The sequence below is a fragment of the Mesocricetus auratus genome, unplaced genomic scaffold (genome assembly GCF_017639785.1).
Source record: "Mesocricetus auratus isolate SY011 unplaced genomic scaffold, BCM_Maur_2.0 Super-Scaffold_100009, whole genome shotgun sequence".
NCBI classification, from domain to species: domain Eukaryota; kingdom Metazoa; phylum Chordata; class Mammalia; order Rodentia; family Cricetidae; genus Mesocricetus; species Mesocricetus auratus.
In genome coordinates, this window is record NW_024429193.1 from 14,513,252 (window position 1) to 14,530,751 (window position 17,500).

Here is a 17,500-nt window from a genome sequence, read left to right on the forward strand (position 1 = left end):
CATATTCGCTCTTCGCCCTGACTTAGGTTTATGGGGGTAATTTAAAATGTTTTCTTTATTTAGTAAGTGTTAATTACATGCGATTGTGAAGTTTTATTTGATATACTAATAGGGGAGGAATACAGAATAACCCTTGAAGAGTCAGAATCTTAGTTTTTTTTATTGCAAATTAGCTAGTTACCTCATCCAGCATGTAGAGGCCTCTTTAAGCATTGCCCGGCACCAGAATGACTTACAGGTTATTATAATTTCAGTTTTAGTGAAGTTAATCTATAGGACATGGTTGAGAGCAATGCATGGCTAACATAAATATTTTGAGAAACACACTTTGAACTTTAGGAAGGCCATCTATAGTTACAGAAGTGTTACAAACAAGATGGCAAATCCCACTCCCCCTTTTGAATGCAAAAGCTTAACACTCTCCTAGTGTATGTATTAACATGCTACATTACTATATTGCTAGTTTTGTGCTATTTCCTGACTTGGTAAATTATTTAAAAAAAAGATTGCAACTTACTTCAGCTAGGACTAAGTACAAGGGGTGCTTTGGAATGTGAGCAGGACCCCAGTAGCTCCCCAGTGAGCAGAAGGTGATGTCAGTGAAGGGGTGTCAGGAAAGAGATGGTTTGTGTTTACAGGATTGCTGTGTTGTGCCTTCCATGGGAGGCGGCTGCTTTCCTCACCTTGTCAGGTTGGGAGTTGTAGGGTATTCCTAGTGGAACACAAAATACAGTTTAGGCAACGAAGGGGGACCTGCTAATGTGCTTTTTCTTGATGTTGGAAGATCTCTCCTTCCTAAAACAGAGGGAGACAGGTGGTCTTCAAAAATTAATTGCACAAAAAAGACATAAGGAAATAAAACTTAAGGAAATGATCTTGTCGGTGCTGGTGAGATGCTGTGTTTTGGGGGGTGTTAATTAAGCACATTTCCCTGTTGGCATGAGTGCCTCCCATTTTTGCCCTTGGTGTTCTGCTCACCATGAGCACAGTCAATTCACAAGGTAGTTTCTGTAAATAAAGGTTCTGGGCAAGCTGAATGTGGTCCAGAGAGGTATTAATGAGAGGGCAAGAGGGAAGAGTTAATGAAAACACACTTCCTAGGGGAACATAAACTGCTTTTTGGAGAATGCTTTAAAATGATTTTCCCCAAACCCTGTGGCGTTGCTTTTCTACGGGAGATGAGATGAGGAGAAATGACAAATAGTTCCATTTTATTATTTTCTTTTCTCTCGTTCTCCGTGTTTGGGGGCTGAGAAAATTGGATATTTATTTTGGCCATTTTCCTTCCATTCGCAGAACCAATTACATTTTAGTGCATGATGCATAGTAAATATATTTAGCCATCCTCTGTCTTAAAAATAATGAGTTGATTATTTGTATGGCCCTTTAAAGGCGGTGCATTGTATGGGAGGTTCGAGCTCCCATCATCTGGGCCTTTTAAACCTCGTGCCATTCAGTTACTGTGCTGGGGCATTGGCTTTCGTATGTTCTGCGGAAAATAAGACTTTCAAGTGAAGTCTCATATTGCCTGAAGTGTGGATTTCCGTGATGTTTGGGGACCTTCGCAGTTTGATGGTCTCTGTCATTTGGAGGAGGCTTGGCCAGTCCCAGAACTATGGTGTTTTCTAAAATACTAGAAAAATCAGAAATTGAGGCTCATTTTCCCTGCCCGCTCTGGAGTGTTTCCTTCCACTCAAAGGTGTAAGGGGGAACTTCTAGAATTTTCTGTGCTTCTGTGGAGGATAGCAAAGCTTTCAAGGTTACATACCACTTTACGTTTCCCCGTGGTTACATAATTGGTGTTGTATGTGTCCATCGTAGAGGACATTTGATGCTCATTTATTAAATATGTTTGCTGGCTGCTGGTGCATCTTTGTTCTGGACGGACAAATTACCTTTCTCACACTGAGCTTCCACTCTGGGGAATTGAGCTCCACCACTTTAATTAGCTTGCAAGTGCGGGTTGGAGACTCAGGCCTTCCTCCGGTAAAGTTAGGGGAAGGGTGAAAGCGAGAACTTCCTGAAGTGCTCCAAATGTCATTTAAAAAAAAAAAAACCCTCAAAGCCAGTAGATGTTATTCCATTTTGGTGACTGCAAGCAAACTGTGTTTGTACTTCGGGTGTTGGGGTTGGGGATCACATTGGGCCACGCTCTTCTTCAGTCCATTTAGGGTAATTAGCTCATCACATGTATTGATTTCTATGCCTGTATGTTTGTGTAACATACATGGCAAAGGTAGGAAACTGGAAAAGACAAAGCAAGACTTGTATATTTGAACACAGAACTTGTCACATGCATGCCCCAGAGGGAGAAGCCAGCATGGATGAAGACGTGTCATGTGAAGACTGCAGAATAATAATGCTGTCTCATTTCTATCCAAGTGACAGCCGTGTTACCCCTGCTCTGAAGGGGAGGAAATCCACACAGTTTAAGTCACTTGCCACAGGTGATACAATGGAGCCCGTAAACCCCAAAACTTCTTAGGGACCTTGCTCTGAATGGCCCTGTGGTTATTTTAAAAGCCCAAGACTCCCCTGTGAGGGGAGACATGTGATTGATTCTGTCTGGAGAGAAAGTCGCTTTAAGGGGGTTCAAGGACGGCAGAAGTCTACATCTGAGGGTTCTCAGAGTCCATTCGCCATCTCATTTTCTCTGCTAGTAAAACATGTTCTGCTCCGGAGCAAGGCGCACAGAGAGCCTCCATCAAGTCACAGTTGGAAAGTAATCTAATAAAAGAAGATTAGTGAGGGGAGACACGACAGAGGCTGTGGTGTCTGACTCTAATACCGCTCAAGTTTAGCATTTTAGCTAAGATGCCCGTTTTTGTTTCTTGCAGGTCTGCTGAAGGGTCAGAGTAATGCAGAGTGCGTGCCTTCATCTCAGATTTTCTTCATCACAGGTGGACCCCATGTGTCTTCAGTAGACAAGTCACCGTGGTAGCCAGCACCAGGGCCAGCTCCATGCCATCGCCCCTTCTCCAGCCTTGAGTGCCCTTCCCGCATTTATGTGTATTAAAATGACTGAATATGGACATTAAGGACTCCATGAACCTGGGCTAATGGGAGACGGTAGCGAAAATGAAAAAAGATCCACCGAAGGGCATCTTGGGGGTGGGCGGGTGCTGGGGGGGGGAGGGAAATGACTAATGAAGCTAATTAAAAGAAGCATCGGAATCTGCTTTCTACCCGCATTAACAATTAGCAGGGCACCGGCCAGAGTTTGTACCCTGTGTTTTACCTTAACAACATTCTGTTTGCTCTTTGTATATTTAAGTGTTGTAATGAAATGTGTTTCAATCAAGCTGAACATGAGTTAAAGGAAAAAAAAAAAAGAGATGTGGCTTTTGTGATATTCTATCACGAACACTTTTATTGTATCTCTGTAAAATACAATGTATGTATGCATGTGAGTGTTCTTGTCCTGATGTTGCTCCGCCCATGGCAAAGGTTAAAAAAAAGAGAAGAAAAAATATATTAAAAAAAAAAAAGAAAAAATAAGAATCAGGCTCATCGCCGCTACTATGTAGAAATTCCCCTACTTCTAATTTGCTGAATGAAGAAAAAAAATCTTTTATTTGTGATATTTTCAGAGACATTTGCTCTAGTATGGTGTATTTAAATAATAAAAACTTAAAAGAAAAATATTCAACAGAGTTTGGGTTTAAACACTGCTTTGTCTCGTGTATTTTGGGAAAATGCGTGCTGTTTTGGTTGTCTATAACAAACATTTAAATTTGGGGGTGAAGATGGGACCGATACCTGTGTTTAGCTCCAGGCTACAATGTAGTCCTCCGACTCTTTAACCATGTTTTAAGCTAAGGCTGTCATGTTACCAGCACTCGGCATCGGTCTTTGGTGTGTAGAATGAATACAAGTTGACAGTTTCAGCTTTGCTCCCAGTAGGAAAGCCTCGGTCGGGTACTGGTCACAGGCACGTTAAAAACTACAGCGCAACCATCTTCTCATGTCGGGTTTTGTGGCTTTTGAAGGCAATAGCATTTCTCGAGCCATCTGTGTGTAACCTGAAGTCCCATTGTCTAGCGACTCCAGCGCTAACTGGCCATGGTGGTCTTGGATGGGCAAAGCAGCACCTGCTGTAACCTTGTCGCTTTGGAGCGTCTTCGTTGATGCCTTCTTGTGTTTACTGGGGGAGGATCCAGGTTTCCTTCCGTCTTGAGGTAGTTGCTGCTCCTGGTTGCTAATCCTACGAGTGCCTACAGTGCCACAGAGATTCCTAGGGAGGTGTGGGGTCCCATGCTTCAGTAGCTGCCCTGTCCTCCTGGGTCAAGCAAGAGTCAGATGGGCTTGGATGCCAGAGTGGCACTGTGACCGGTTATATGAGCGCAGACCTCGCTGCATTCTCACGGGCAGCAGGCACCTGGGCGTTCGCGCTGCTAAAGCTGCTTTCTAAAAGTAGGGTTTTATTTTGTTTGAGCCCCCTGATGAAGACCCTGCTAACTTCCTGCTTCCAAAGATTCCAAGCCAGGAGGAAAAGTTGGCTGTTGAAACTGCAGACGTCCTGTCGGAGAATTGAAAGGTAGAATATTAAAGTGAATCATTTGCCTCCATTTCGTAAAAGGAAAATGCAAGGAGGATAACACGAGATAAATACATGTGTATGCACACACATAGACAGACAGACAGACAGACAGACAGACACACACACACACACACACACACTATGAGGTGGATCCCTGGAGGATTTCTCTAAACTTGTTCTGATTTTAACTACTTACTCCCTTTTTCTCCTTAAGATACTTTCTGAAAGAATTTAAAGGGGTGGAGGTGTGTTCAGAGGAGTACAGACATCTATGTTTTTAGCAAAAGCACTCATGTCACATGTAGTGTGGAAATTCAAAGGACGTGGCTAATAACTTTTAGTAATACAGTATGGCATTCAGTGATGGAGAGGGCAATGGTCATTACCGCTTTTTAAATGAACTATTATATGGCTGGCTCCTCAAGCACTGTGGCGTATTTCCTAACGAGCTTCTAAAAGCATTTCTTAAGTTGCAGACCTATAAGATTACAAATGTCACTCATGTTAGTATAATCCACATGCAAGTGATGAAGCCTTCTCTTTGATGTGCTAAATTGGAGAAGGACTAATGGAGCTATGAATATACAATAGAACATATTTAAGTAGTAGTCTTGCTTTAGGTAAAACACTTTCTTGAAACCAGAGGCATTTCAAACAATAAAACCCGGCTCTAATGGGGATGCTCGATGTGGATAGACAGCTTCTAAAAACACTCAGGTTTATTCTGATATGAGCAGCGATTGTGTACAGTTCCTCCCCCATCCCCAGCGTTCCTTTGGAGGTGGTGGGGGAACCCTGAGCTTATCCACCTTTCTTCCATTACGTGTGTGGTGTGGGTGTGCGGTCTTCTGAAAGAACTTAACATGAATCACGTCGTATGGCAAGATGGGCCCCGGTCAGCACAGGCATTCACCATTAAAATAAAAGCAAACATTACTGATCCTCGCTGAACTCCTGATAAAAAATAATGTTTATGATACATATAAATGTCTCAATCATGCAAATTGTCACTCTTGCTAATGAAACAATTTTGTGAGAACATTGTCCTCTAAAGGGGTTTAATATTGGGTTTTGTTTGTTTTTTACCTATCTGTCTGCCTAGACCCTGAAAAGCCTGAAGACATTCCAAACCAAATCATTCCCCCACAAGAAACTCTTTCCAGCTCTTCTTGATTTATTAGGAAATAGTTTCACAGGGATTGTTGTGCCTTATAACACAAAATGAGGAGACTGTGGTGTGGACATGGAGCCTGCACAATTACCAGCCTCTTAATATTAATATATTTATATCTAAATATATTAACTATATTTAAATTCTTTCTCTTGCCCTCATTCACACTGATATTTGAAACAACTAATCATCTAAAATGAAGTTCTTAAATTAAATGCCTTTAAATGTCAATATAGCAAGATTCTAATGTGCAGTACTGGTTACATAAAATATTTCTTAGGGTCAATAAATTATGGAACAGTGAATCCAAGAGCTATCTATCAAGAGCAGAGTGAAGAGTTTCCATATAGCTTAAATAACTGTTCTGAATTAAAAATGGTTGTCCAAAGGGACTTCCAGGGGCTGGGGAGGGGTGGAGGTGGTGGCCTGTGAGCATCCCGTCCTGGGCCCCTCACTGCCTGGCCCTCACTGTAGGAGGTTGTTGTAAACGCAGATCATTTACGAGTTAATGTTCATCTTGGGTTTGTTCCTGAGACTCACCTATTGTCAGTCCAGCCAAGTCACAGGAATGCTTGCTGCAGTTAAAAAGCAATTTGTTTCCACGAAACTGCAATTAAAGTATTACCAAGCAGCCATTTTAGATTGGCAGTGCTCTGCAGGCATGTTAAAAAGCCAGAGACTTGCACTTGCAGAGGCTGAGATCTGACTAGCAGCTAAGGATAGCACCTTCCCCGACACCAACACCGAGCTCCTAGTTAACTGGCCTTTGCAGTCCTCTGCTCCCCAAGGTATGCACGCTGACGGCAACGAGTCAGGACCTATTTTTGGAAGGTGACCTTGTAACTCACCTCAAGTGAGTAGGATTTTGGGTGGTACAGGGTGTGCTTTGTGTGCATAGATGTGGAGATGTGTGCACACGTCCTAGAGGGAATGTTCTCAAGTTCCCATTGATTCTGCTGAGAATGGACTGCAACCCAGAGGCCTCAAGCCAATAATGTACTACAGGTCCTGACATGCTACAGCTGTGTAAACAGGGCCACTCTCCCTCCTAAATCACAACTAATAAAGCATAGGATGAAAAATCAATTGATTCTGTTATAAGTTCTTTGAGTGGCCCTGGGAAGTCGTTTAATGATTCAGTCAGAGTGGACAAGCCACCAGTGTTCCCACTTTTCTGACCTCTCCTCAGAATTGATAGGAGGGTCTCAGTGGGCTTCAGCGGCACTACCGGCCTATCCCGACTTGCTGGGAAGAGGTTACAAGGGTCGGAACAGTTTTTCTTGCCTATCTATAAAGCTGGGGCTTGCTGAGTGCAGAGCGCGAAAGGCCCCGCTTTGGCTGAAGATCCCACACATTGGCCCAGGAGCCTTTGACAGGGCATATTTCAGAAGCTGTGAACTCACCGATTAATTTTAACCAGGCTGGGAAACAATCATTAGCTAGTCCAAGCAGGAGGCACCTCACCCTCCTTCAGCCCAGACAAGATCCCCCTACCTGGAACCAAAAGGGTTACACCTTTAACTTTTCCAAAAACATTTTCCTGCTTCTACGCTTTCCAGTGTGTTGTTTGAGCTATCTTGCTGTTCTTTTTTTTTTTTTCTTTTGAGAAAACACTAAAGATGTTCTTCCTAAATTAATTGTTCATTTTCAGTGAATTGGCTGTTTCAGAAACTGTAAAGCAAAAGAATCTAAGGACAAACTGAATTTCCAAATGAAGATTAGCTATGGAAGCTGGACAGGAAATTGATTTCTGGGGTTGTAGTTGTTTGCCTTTTTCTTTAGAAGTTTGCTAGGGATGGGCGTGTCAGATTTTGAACATCCCTTTAAGGCTGCTGATTCAGTGTCTTTCTTCAAGCGTGGGGACTTACAGTTGCCATAAATCTCACATCTCTAACTAGAATACTTCCTGTAAGAATTCTATCCTGCAGTTGCACAGAGTTTGATAAACGTGCTAACATTTACAGTACACACTTATACGTGTAGTCTCTTGCAGCCTTCCTGGTATTCCTTTAACTTAGTGTTCAGTTTTATGTGATGGGGAGGTTTTGCTTTTTCACTGTTGTTTTGTAGGCCGGGTAAGATGGGGGTCTTTGCTCTTTAGCCCAGGCTGGCCCCAGACTCTTAGTGATTCTCCTGCCTTGGCCTCTGACAAAGAACTGGGATTGCCGCTGTGTGTCACCGGGCCTGGCTTGTATTACTCAGTGTTATAGATGAGTAATTGGAGGCTCTAAGAGGTGACTAAGCATGCAGAGCGAGGGAGAGCTCACTGGAAGGCTAACATTTAAGAGCGTGTAAAAAGTCCTCAGTAATTAGTGTTTATGATGGTACTCCTTAGATGTGAAATGCGTACTAAAAATCCGTAGTGAACAGAGTGTCATACCTTTATGGAAGTGTGGGAGCAGGTGCTGGAGAGATGGCTCAGTGATTAAGAGTGCTTGGTGTTCTTTCAGAGCTCCCGAGTTTCCAAAACCTACACAGGGCGGCCCTAAATCACCGGCGACTCTAGCTCCCATTCTGACTTCTGGTCTCTCTAAGACACAGGAATATGCACATACAGACAAACAGACATACCACACATCATATACACACACCACATGGCATACACATGTATAGACACAGACATAAAATTGCACACACATACCCCACATGGTATACACATAAACAGACGCAGATACATACACACGCACACACACACACACACACACACACACTAGATGATATATGCATATACAAATACACACAAAGACACACATCACATGGCATATACATATACAGACACATACATGCATACATATACACATAAATTTAAAAAATACATAAAAATTATGTGCAGGATGGGTGTATGTATTCTTTTGTCTCTGTCTCCAGCATAGTGACGCCCACTTTTTGTTTGATGTCTGGCCATTTGTGGAAAGTAGCCTTATAAGTTGTGAGATTCCAACAGCGATACACTTCCTCCTATGGCCTATAGCTAGTTTCTTTCCCCTGAAAATGTTAAAATACTGTACTTTATCCTCCCCCAACCTTAAATACTAACTGGTTTAGACTGCTTGCATATTTCAGCTTCACTCTGTATCTTTTTCAGTATTAAGAAATCTCAACCACCTTACCATGAATAGGTATAAATTCATAATGACTCTGACCACAAATTACTGCTGAGAAAAAGAACAGACTTTAGAAATCATATTAGTTTAGACGGCAAGACAGATAACTATATTCCACACAAACTAATAGATGATATTTTTAAATTCTTCAGCTGAGCTAAGTGGTTCAAGTTATATAAAAGGCTAGTGAGTTATCTTTCTCTCTCTCTCTCTCTCTCTCTCTCTCGTGTGTGTGTGTGTGTGTGTGTGATTGTGTGTGTGCGTGCATATCTATACACACACACACACTCACATGAGCTCACATGTACCCCCACTTGGATGTGGGTGTGTAGAGGCCGAGAGTCTGCCTAATTATTTGGCTGTTTGAGACAGATTCTCACGGTGCAGCCTTGGCTGGCTTGGCACTCACTATGCAGACCTGACTGACCTTAAACACACAGGGACCTACCTGCCTCTGCCTCCTAAGTGCTAGATTAAAGGTGTGTGCCACCACACCTGCCGTCTCCATCCTACTTTTGAGACAATGTTTTCAATGTGGTTTTGACTAGACTAGCTAGATAGCAAGCTCCAGGGACCCTCTCCTCTGCTTCCCAGAGCTGAGATCACAAGTGTGCACGACCTCTCTCTCTGCTGCAGATTATAAGCGTGCACCACCTCTCTCTCTGCTGCAGATTACAAGCGTGCACGACCTCTCTCTCTGCTGCAGATTACAAGCGTGCACCACCTCTCTCTCTGCTGCAGATTACAAGCGTGCATCACCTCTCTCTCTGCTGCAGATTACAAGCGTGCATCACCTCTGTCTCTGCTGCAGATTACAAGCGTGCACGACCTCTCTCTCTGCTGCAGATTACAAGCGTGCACGACCTCTCTGCTGCAGATTACAAGCATGCATCACCTCTCTCTCTGCTGCAGATTACAAGCGTGCACGGCCTCTCTGCTACAGATTACAAGCGTGCATCACCTCTCTCTCTGCTGCAGATTACAAGCGTGCATCACCTCTCTCTCTGCTTCAGATTACAAGCGTGCACAACCTCTCTGCTGCAGATTACAAGCGTGCATCACCTCTCTCTCTGCTGCAGATTACAAGCGTGCACGACCTCTCTCTCTGCTGCAGATTACAAGCGTGCATCACCTCTCTCTCTGCTGCAGATTACAAGTGTGCATCACCTCTCTCTCTGCTGCAGATTACAAGCATGCGTCACCTCTCCAACTTTAGAATACAAGTGTGATCACCACTCTCTGCTTCAGATTACAGGTGTGATCACCACTCTCTGCTTCAGATTACAGGTGTGATCACCACTCTCTGCTTCAGATTACAGGTGTGATCACCACTCTCTGCTTCAGATTACAGGTGTGATCACCACTCTCTGCTTCAGATTACAGGTGTGATCACCACTCTCTGCTTCAGATTACAGGTGTGATCGTCACTCTCAGATTTTTACCTGTGCTGGGGATCCCAACTCAGGCCCTCACACTTGCACAGCACTCAACACTCTGTATCAGTTACTTTTCTGTTGTTCCCATAAAATACCGTGACAAGAGCACCTTAAGGAAGAAAGGGTTTATTTTAGCTCCTGTCTCCTGTCTATCACGGTGGGGATGGCATTGCACAGTGGCAAGAGCAGAAGCCAGTGGTGGCTGGCAATATTGTCATCTACACACAGGGAGCAGAGAGCAAGAGAACAGCAGATAGGGTGAGGCTCACGACTCTAAAAGCCCACCCCCGGTGACATACTTCCTACAGCAGCTCCACCTCCTAATGGTTCCACAATTTCCCAAGCAGCCCCGCCCACCGGGGGCCAGATGTTCAAATACCTGTGCCCTTTCTCATCCAAACCATTACACCATCCGAGTCATCTCTCTAGCTCAAAGGTGAATTACTACAAGTCACTGCACAGCCAGGTGTGGTAGCAGACACCTGTAATCCTAAAATCCTGGATTTGGAGTCTGGAGAGTCAGGGGAACATGAGCAATTGTGGCTACACAAGACTGTCTCTAAGTAAGTGAATAAATACATAAATGTAAAAGACACTGTATATTTATATAAAATACATATACACACAGACATGACAAATTTTATAGAAAACTTTTACTTGTCTTAGCATATGTGAAAAGCATGCATATGATGAACAAACAATATTTGTATTTGTTGTTTTAAGATGGGCGAGCACTGAAGTATTCAAACGGAACAGATTATACTTTTAATTACATCCAAACAGAATTCTAAGCTGATTTTTAAAAATTTGTTGGCTGTTCTTTGTATTCTCCCATTAATTGCCAGAGTCCAAAAAGATATCAAGATTTGTAAATAAATTACCGTAACACACCACTAGATCCAAGTTGCTTTCATTACAGAGAGCAGCTAGGAAAGGAGAAATAAAGGCGAGAGGCGTGTCTCATGTTAATAAAACATTCTTTGATGTTGTAAAGGCTAAACCAAAAAAGACTTGTTTTTCTCACATATGTATGTATATATGTGTATATATATTGCATATGCACACACATATAAAATCTTTTGGTCATCATGGGTTTGAGTGCCAAAAGCACCAGATTTCAACACCCAAAACTTTTATTTATTTATTTCTTGTAATGATGTCTCGCAACTCAGTGGCCCTTTACAGGTTATCTGCTTAATCTTTTATTCTATTATGCGCAACAAGAGAAGAATGTTAGCCAATATGTATTTATTTCAGCCTGAAGATTAAATTGCCCTTCTCCCTGGATACAGATGGCTATACACATATCCCCTTTAAGTTGGAAGGTTCTAGAAAACATGCATAAGTGAATATAGCTAGAGATTCAGAACTGTGGAATATCACAGGAAATAGCAAGGCAGTATATATTTATTATTAAATTATTTTTATTTTATGTGTACATGTGCATGCCTGTAGACATGTATGTGTACTATGTGGTTGTCTGGTGCTTGCAGAGGTCAAAGGGTACCATCAGATTCTCTAGAACTGGAGTTACAGGCAGTTGTGCGACAGCTTGTGGGTGCTGGGAACGGAACCAGGGTCCTCTGCAAAAGCAGCAAGTGCTCTTACCCCCTAAGCCTCCTCTGTCTGCAGCCTCACTGTGTGTGTGTTACATGTTTCTTTATGACTCATGCTCAGGAAGCAGGAAGTCTGACGCAGTAGGCAGAGTTTGCCGCTGTCATACACGCACATAATCTCTACCGCACGACCCCAAGCTGATACAGATTCCAGGTTTTCCATAAATACCTTTGTTCCTTGTTAGATTCCTTCCTTCCTTCCTTCCTTCCTTCCTTCCTTCCTTCCTTCCTTCCTTCCTTCCTTCCTTCTTTTCTTTTTTTTTCTTTCCTCTTGACACAGGCTAGAGTTATTCAGGAAGAGGGAACCCCAACTGAAAAATACCTCCAGCAGAGTTCCTATAGGCAAGTCTTAAGGATTTTCTTGATTGGTAGTTGGTGGGGCCAGCCCACTGTGGGAAGTGCCATTCCCTGGGAAGGAGGTTCTGAGTTGTATAAGGACATGGCTTGACCAAGTCCTGAGGAGCAAGCCAGTACACAGCATTCCTCCGTGGCCTCTGCACTGGCTCCTGCCTTTCCTCCCCTTCATGGTGGACTAAGAACTGTAAGTTGAAGCAAACTCTTTCGTTTCCACGTTGCTTCTGCTCATGGCGTTTTATCGCAACAGTAGAAACCCAAGTGAGACACCTGTAGCAGAACTTCATAACCTAAGTGAGCAGCAACGGAACAACGCTTATTGACTTTCTTGTGTGTGTGGTCAGGGTTAGATACTCAAAAAATTTAAGATATTTCTCTAAAATTCTCGATTACGGAGCAAGTCTTAGAACAGCCAGGGCTACACAGAGAAACCATGAGAAACAAAACAACAACAGAATCTCAGTTATGGGGAAATGTCTTCTTTTTCGTCTTTCTTCTGTTTCTTCCTCCTTCATCTTCCTCCCCCTTGCCACAGATCAGATATGAGCAGGCAGTTTCTCAATGCTGTCCCACTACAGGCCTCACTCATTTCAAAGGCTGTATCTTATCTCCTCGTTAACCAAGCTCTCCATCCTAGAGACGTGTGTACAGGTGGCGTTAGCATAGACGGTAATTCTTAATCCTTGCTCTTGGTGCAGAACACTGGGGCATGGCTTTGATCTTAGGTCTCAGTGCTGATGGTTTTTGAAAGTGATGACATGCCACAGGTGTGTCTGGGAAACAGAAGCCAGATGAAAATGGAACGGAGAGCAGACTCCGCAGGTTTTGGAGGTGTTTGGGGGCAGCGTTGCAGCAGGACTTTTTCTTCTGGTACGTTAAATGACAGTCTCTAAGACAGAATTTCAGACAGGAGAGGCAGTCACAAGTTGTGTGGTTTATGAGTGTATGGGCCTGATAAAATACCCTGAACTTTAAAGAGCAGGTGGTCCTGAATGGATTTCTAACTCTCAAGGTTTTAGCTAGACCTTTCTTCATGGGAATGGATGTAACTGACAAACCTCCAGCCACTTGCTGCTGTAGGCAATTGTTTTTCAGCCTCTTTAAGTAATGAAACATGTTTAGTTTGTTGTTACTGTTGCTGTTTTTAAGAAGGAGAAAGACTCTGGCTGGCTTTGAAGCTCTCAAACCCTGTAAGATGGACCAATCAAATCAAGGTCCCACAGTAGTATTTCTTTAGTAATTTCTTTTCTTTATGACCTCTATCCCTCCCTCCCTCCCTCCCTCCCTCCCTCCCTCCCTCCCTCCCTCCCTCCCTCCCTCTCTCCCTTCCTTCTTTCCTTTCTCCCTTCCTTCCTTTCTCCCTTCCTTCCTTCCTCCCTCCCTCCCTCTCTCCCTCCTTTCCTTCCTTTCTTCCTTTCTCCTTCCCTCCCTCCCTCCCTCCCTTCCATTTTTCTGGATTTGAATTTGATCTCCGGTAGGAAATCAAAGGACTTTGTCTCTGGAATCCCTTGTTTTACATGCAGATGGCATGTTAATGAACTCATTACTGTGCATTTTATCCGGCTCTGGACACATTTGTGACATTATTTTTCAAAACAAAATGGGGTTAGGCAGTTGGTTGATTGAGCTGGATGAGAACTGGGGAATTCTCAAAACACTACTAACCTACTCCAGGTGGCTGCAAACTGTCCTGTGAATCGACTACCTCCTCAGGAAAGACATTTGATTTCCTTATGTTCCTAAACACTTCGGAACCGCCTATCTCCCAGGGTGGACAGCCAGGCCCCATTCCAAGACAGACTCAGGGCTTTCTTTTGGGTCCTCTTTGCTAGTGTGGGCATCTGTGCATTCTTGCACGAGACTTTGTTTCTTTACCACCTTTCCCACCAGAGAGGAGGCAGACTCACTGTGGCCATGTGTGACAGACTGTGAAGATTCATCATGGCGCATGCGGTTGTAGTAGGTGCTCTGCTTTCTGTGGAGGAGGTTATCTGAAAGCATATCATAAAACACATATTGAACTGCTGTGGGGAACAGGCCAGAACCAAGTCAGAAAACACTTGGAATCTAATTCTAGTCCTGAAGGGAAGTCAAATGGCAACTCTGATTAAATTTGTCTTTCTAATCAAATATTAGCCATGGGCTAATCATTTAATCTCACTACCTTATTTTGCCCATCTGTTAAATAGGAATTTACCGATAACAGCTGTATTTGCCAGTTCATTGCATGTAACTCATTAAAGGGAGCAGGGTTTTGTGAATATGTGCACTAGAAGACAATAGCAACTTCTCTGTTTTAAGATGTAGTTATAGGGTCTCTTGTCCACTTTGAAAGTGTTTTTAACCATGTCCTTGGCATGTCATCTCCAGTGTATGTGTGTGTCTGGAGGTGACATTTGATCCAAAATAATAGGTAACCCTCAAATGATTTATTTGGGCTTCAGAAGGTATTGTGTAATTTTAAAATTGAAGGTAATAATGCTTTTGTTAGGCAGATGGTAGATGACATTTGTAATTCCATAAACTGAGATCAAACGGTTGATAGAAGATAGTTCGGGAAAGGAATGAACAACTGCTGAAAAAGTTTATGGATCAGGCATGTATGTGCATGTGTATGTGTTCTCTTGTGTGTGTGCGTACACACAAGAGTGCGTGTTACTCCCAGCAGGTGGTGCTGAAGCAGTCCTATTCCCACATTAGCAGTGGGTAAAGCTGGAAGTAGAGGATTAGTCACAGTGACCCTTACCAAGGTCAAGTCACTGGGACAAGGTCACACAGCTAGTGTCTGGACAGTGGCAACTCTGAGGCCAGAGCCTTATCAAGGTCCCCACAGTGTCCTGCAGGACAGCATGTTGGGATTAGAGTTTAGGCACAGCATCCGCTGGTCTACTGGTCTTCAGTAAAGTAACCAAGTTGGTTGGTCTGGGCACTTGAAACCATGCTGACATTGAGTATTGAAAATGTGGAGCTGGAGAGATGGCTCAGAGGTTAAGAGCACTGACTACTCTTCTAGAGGACCTGAGTTCAATTCCCAGCAACTACATGGTGGCTCACAACCACCTTGAATGAGATCTGGTGCTCTCTGCTGGCATGCAGAAGATTGTATAATAAATAAATAAAATATTTTAAAAAATAAAATAAGAAGTATTTAAAAATGAAAGAAAATCTGTGATCACCTTGGGAGACACTGATCAAGCTATTTCAGTTTACACAGGAAAATAGTTGTGTCTTCTTGCCAAGACACTTCTTTAAGAGGACTGAGCATTTGTCTTATTTTGCCTGACTATTGGGGGAAGAAGGAATTAGCTGGTAGTTAACAGCAGCTGAGCGCAGAGCTTCACTGATGTTGGTTTTCTTTCTCCAAGCCTATGTGTGAGCTAGAGTGGTGTCATGAAGATGGCCAGGCCTAGCTCCACCGAATCTGCTGCTTTGTTTATGGAACAAACTGGGGAAAGGGACTAAATAGTCAGCATCTTATGTCTTCAGATTTGGGGATCTTAGAGCAGTGTCTTCTTTCTTTCTTTCTCTTTCCTTCTTTCCTTCTTTCTTTCTTTCTTTCTTTCTTTCTTTCTTTCTTCTTCTTCTTCTTCCTCTTCCTCTTCCTCCTCCTCTTCTTCTCCCCCTCCTCCTTTTCCTCTCTCTCCTCCTCCTCCTTTTTCCTGTGTTCCTCCTTCTCCTCATTCCTCCTCTTTTATCAAGAGACTTAGCATACCTCATTAGCACTGATAAAATAATGTGAGCCAAGCTCTGGATTGGTTAGTATAATTTTTCTTTACATTTTCTAAAAATATCCCCAGTTGTGAGTGACTCTCATTTATCAAAAGAGCCTCACCAGATCTACAGCTATTTTTTGCCTTCGTTTTCTGAGAGACAAACCTTTGGCTTCAGTGTATTTTAATTTCATTTGACCCACTTTACTTCAGGTAGCTTCAAATGAGTACAGCCTCTTCTGACTTTTTCCATGGTCTTTGCAGGGAAACAAGTTAAAGATCACGAGTGTTTATAAACTGAGTCTTGCGAGTCTTAACTCCAACTCAAGAGGGAGACTGTAGGGCAACAAAACAAAACACATATTCCAGGGGCCAGAAAGATGGCCCAGGAGGCAAAATGCTTGCTGAGCAAAACTGACAAACTGAGTTTGGATCCCCAGAAGCTGTATAAAAGCCATAGACAGCAGTGTGCAATTGTGCAATCTCCATGCACCTCTACTGGGAAACAAGAGGCAGAGGCAGGAGAATTACTAGAAGCTGGGAGTCACCTCGCCTGGCATTTTCAGCTGTGAACAGGGAGAGAACCTGCCTCAATTGAGGTAGAAGGTGTGGACCAACACCTGCGGTTGTCTTCTGACCACACAGATACCATGGCACATGGGACTGACACACATAGAAAGGAGAGAGAGAAGAAAAGTCTAGATTCTAGGGTGCTGCTCATTAATACATCAGCACGGATGTGATTTGTGAGACCTGTGTCTTCACACAACGCTGCTTCGTATAAGGAGCCCTCCTGGATTTCCCACCTGCATTCCAGATGCCTCTACAGAAATCCTCCATTGTCCAAATAGAATATACATCCTGGAAGTGAGATCTTGTCTCATTCATTTCTCTGTATAGATGATTGACTGTGTGGCACAAGATATTTTTTTTTGTCGAATGACTAAACAAACAAGTGAATGAGGGAATGAACGAATAAAGTGTTACCTGCAGAATTCTGGGTCTATTGTAGTCTGAACTTCTGTTAGCTTATTCCAGGCTAGTTGAGCTGCAATTTTCTGGCCTATGCGAAGGGGGACTCTCAGTCTGCTGTTAGCTGTTTGCGTCTCTGGATTACAGCTAGCTCCCTAAAATAAGTTTTACCTCAGTGACCCCTGATGGGCCATTCTTCATTCCTAATAATGTGAGCATCTCTCTGTCCTGGGAACTATACTCTCATCATAGGAAACATGCCCCATGTTACAGGTCAAAAACCAGCTTTCTAGAAAGCACATACTAGAAGCGACCAGAGCCTCCCCAAACATATATTTGGACTACTTTTACAATTCATATTATTTTCTCCAAATACCACTCTAGGGGTTATTTTAAATCTTTCCTCCAGAACTGTGCAAAGAATCACGCTCCGTGTGTCTGGAGAGCCAGACGGGTGGAAGAAAGTTTGTGAGAGTTTATTTCATGTCAAGCAGAGGCTCTCATTTTTCTTATTTTCTTTGTCTTTGAAGGCCACCATGGTCATCGGGCCCCATCTTGGGACTGTCTGGAAAAGGTCACCTTGGCCACCAGACCCGT

The 17,500-nt window shown here is 43.2% G+C and overlaps 1 protein-coding gene and 1 long non-coding RNA gene across 4 annotated transcripts in view; both read left to right on the forward strand.

Annotated features, from left to right (window-relative positions):
* Window positions 1-3,644, forward strand: part of Lmo4 (LIM domain only 4) — a 16,234-nt gene extending 12,590 nt beyond the window's left edge. For 2 of the 3 annotated variants that reach the window (XM_040751668.1, XM_040751669.1), the window contains exon 5: window positions 2,901-3,644. In XM_040751668.1, the coding sequence (XP_040607602.1) occupies window positions 2,901-2,924 (24 nt within the window). In that variant the 3' untranslated portion in view covers window positions 2,925-3,644. Of the gene's footprint in view, window positions 1-2,837 lie in introns of all 3 variants that reach the window. The other variant, XM_040751670.1, reaches the window with a different exon arrangement.
* Window positions 3,645-12,178: 8,534 nt separating this feature from the next.
* LOC121142174 overlaps window positions 12,179-17,500 on the forward strand; it is a 7,853-nt gene continuing 2,531 nt past the window's right edge. The window contains exons 1-2 of the long non-coding RNA XR_005879152.1: window positions 12,179-12,408; window positions 17,434-17,500. The exon at window positions 17,434-17,500 is cut by the window's right edge and continues 136 nt beyond it. This is a non-coding gene — a long non-coding RNA (uncharacterized LOC121142174). The remainder of the gene's footprint in view (window positions 12,409-17,433) is intronic.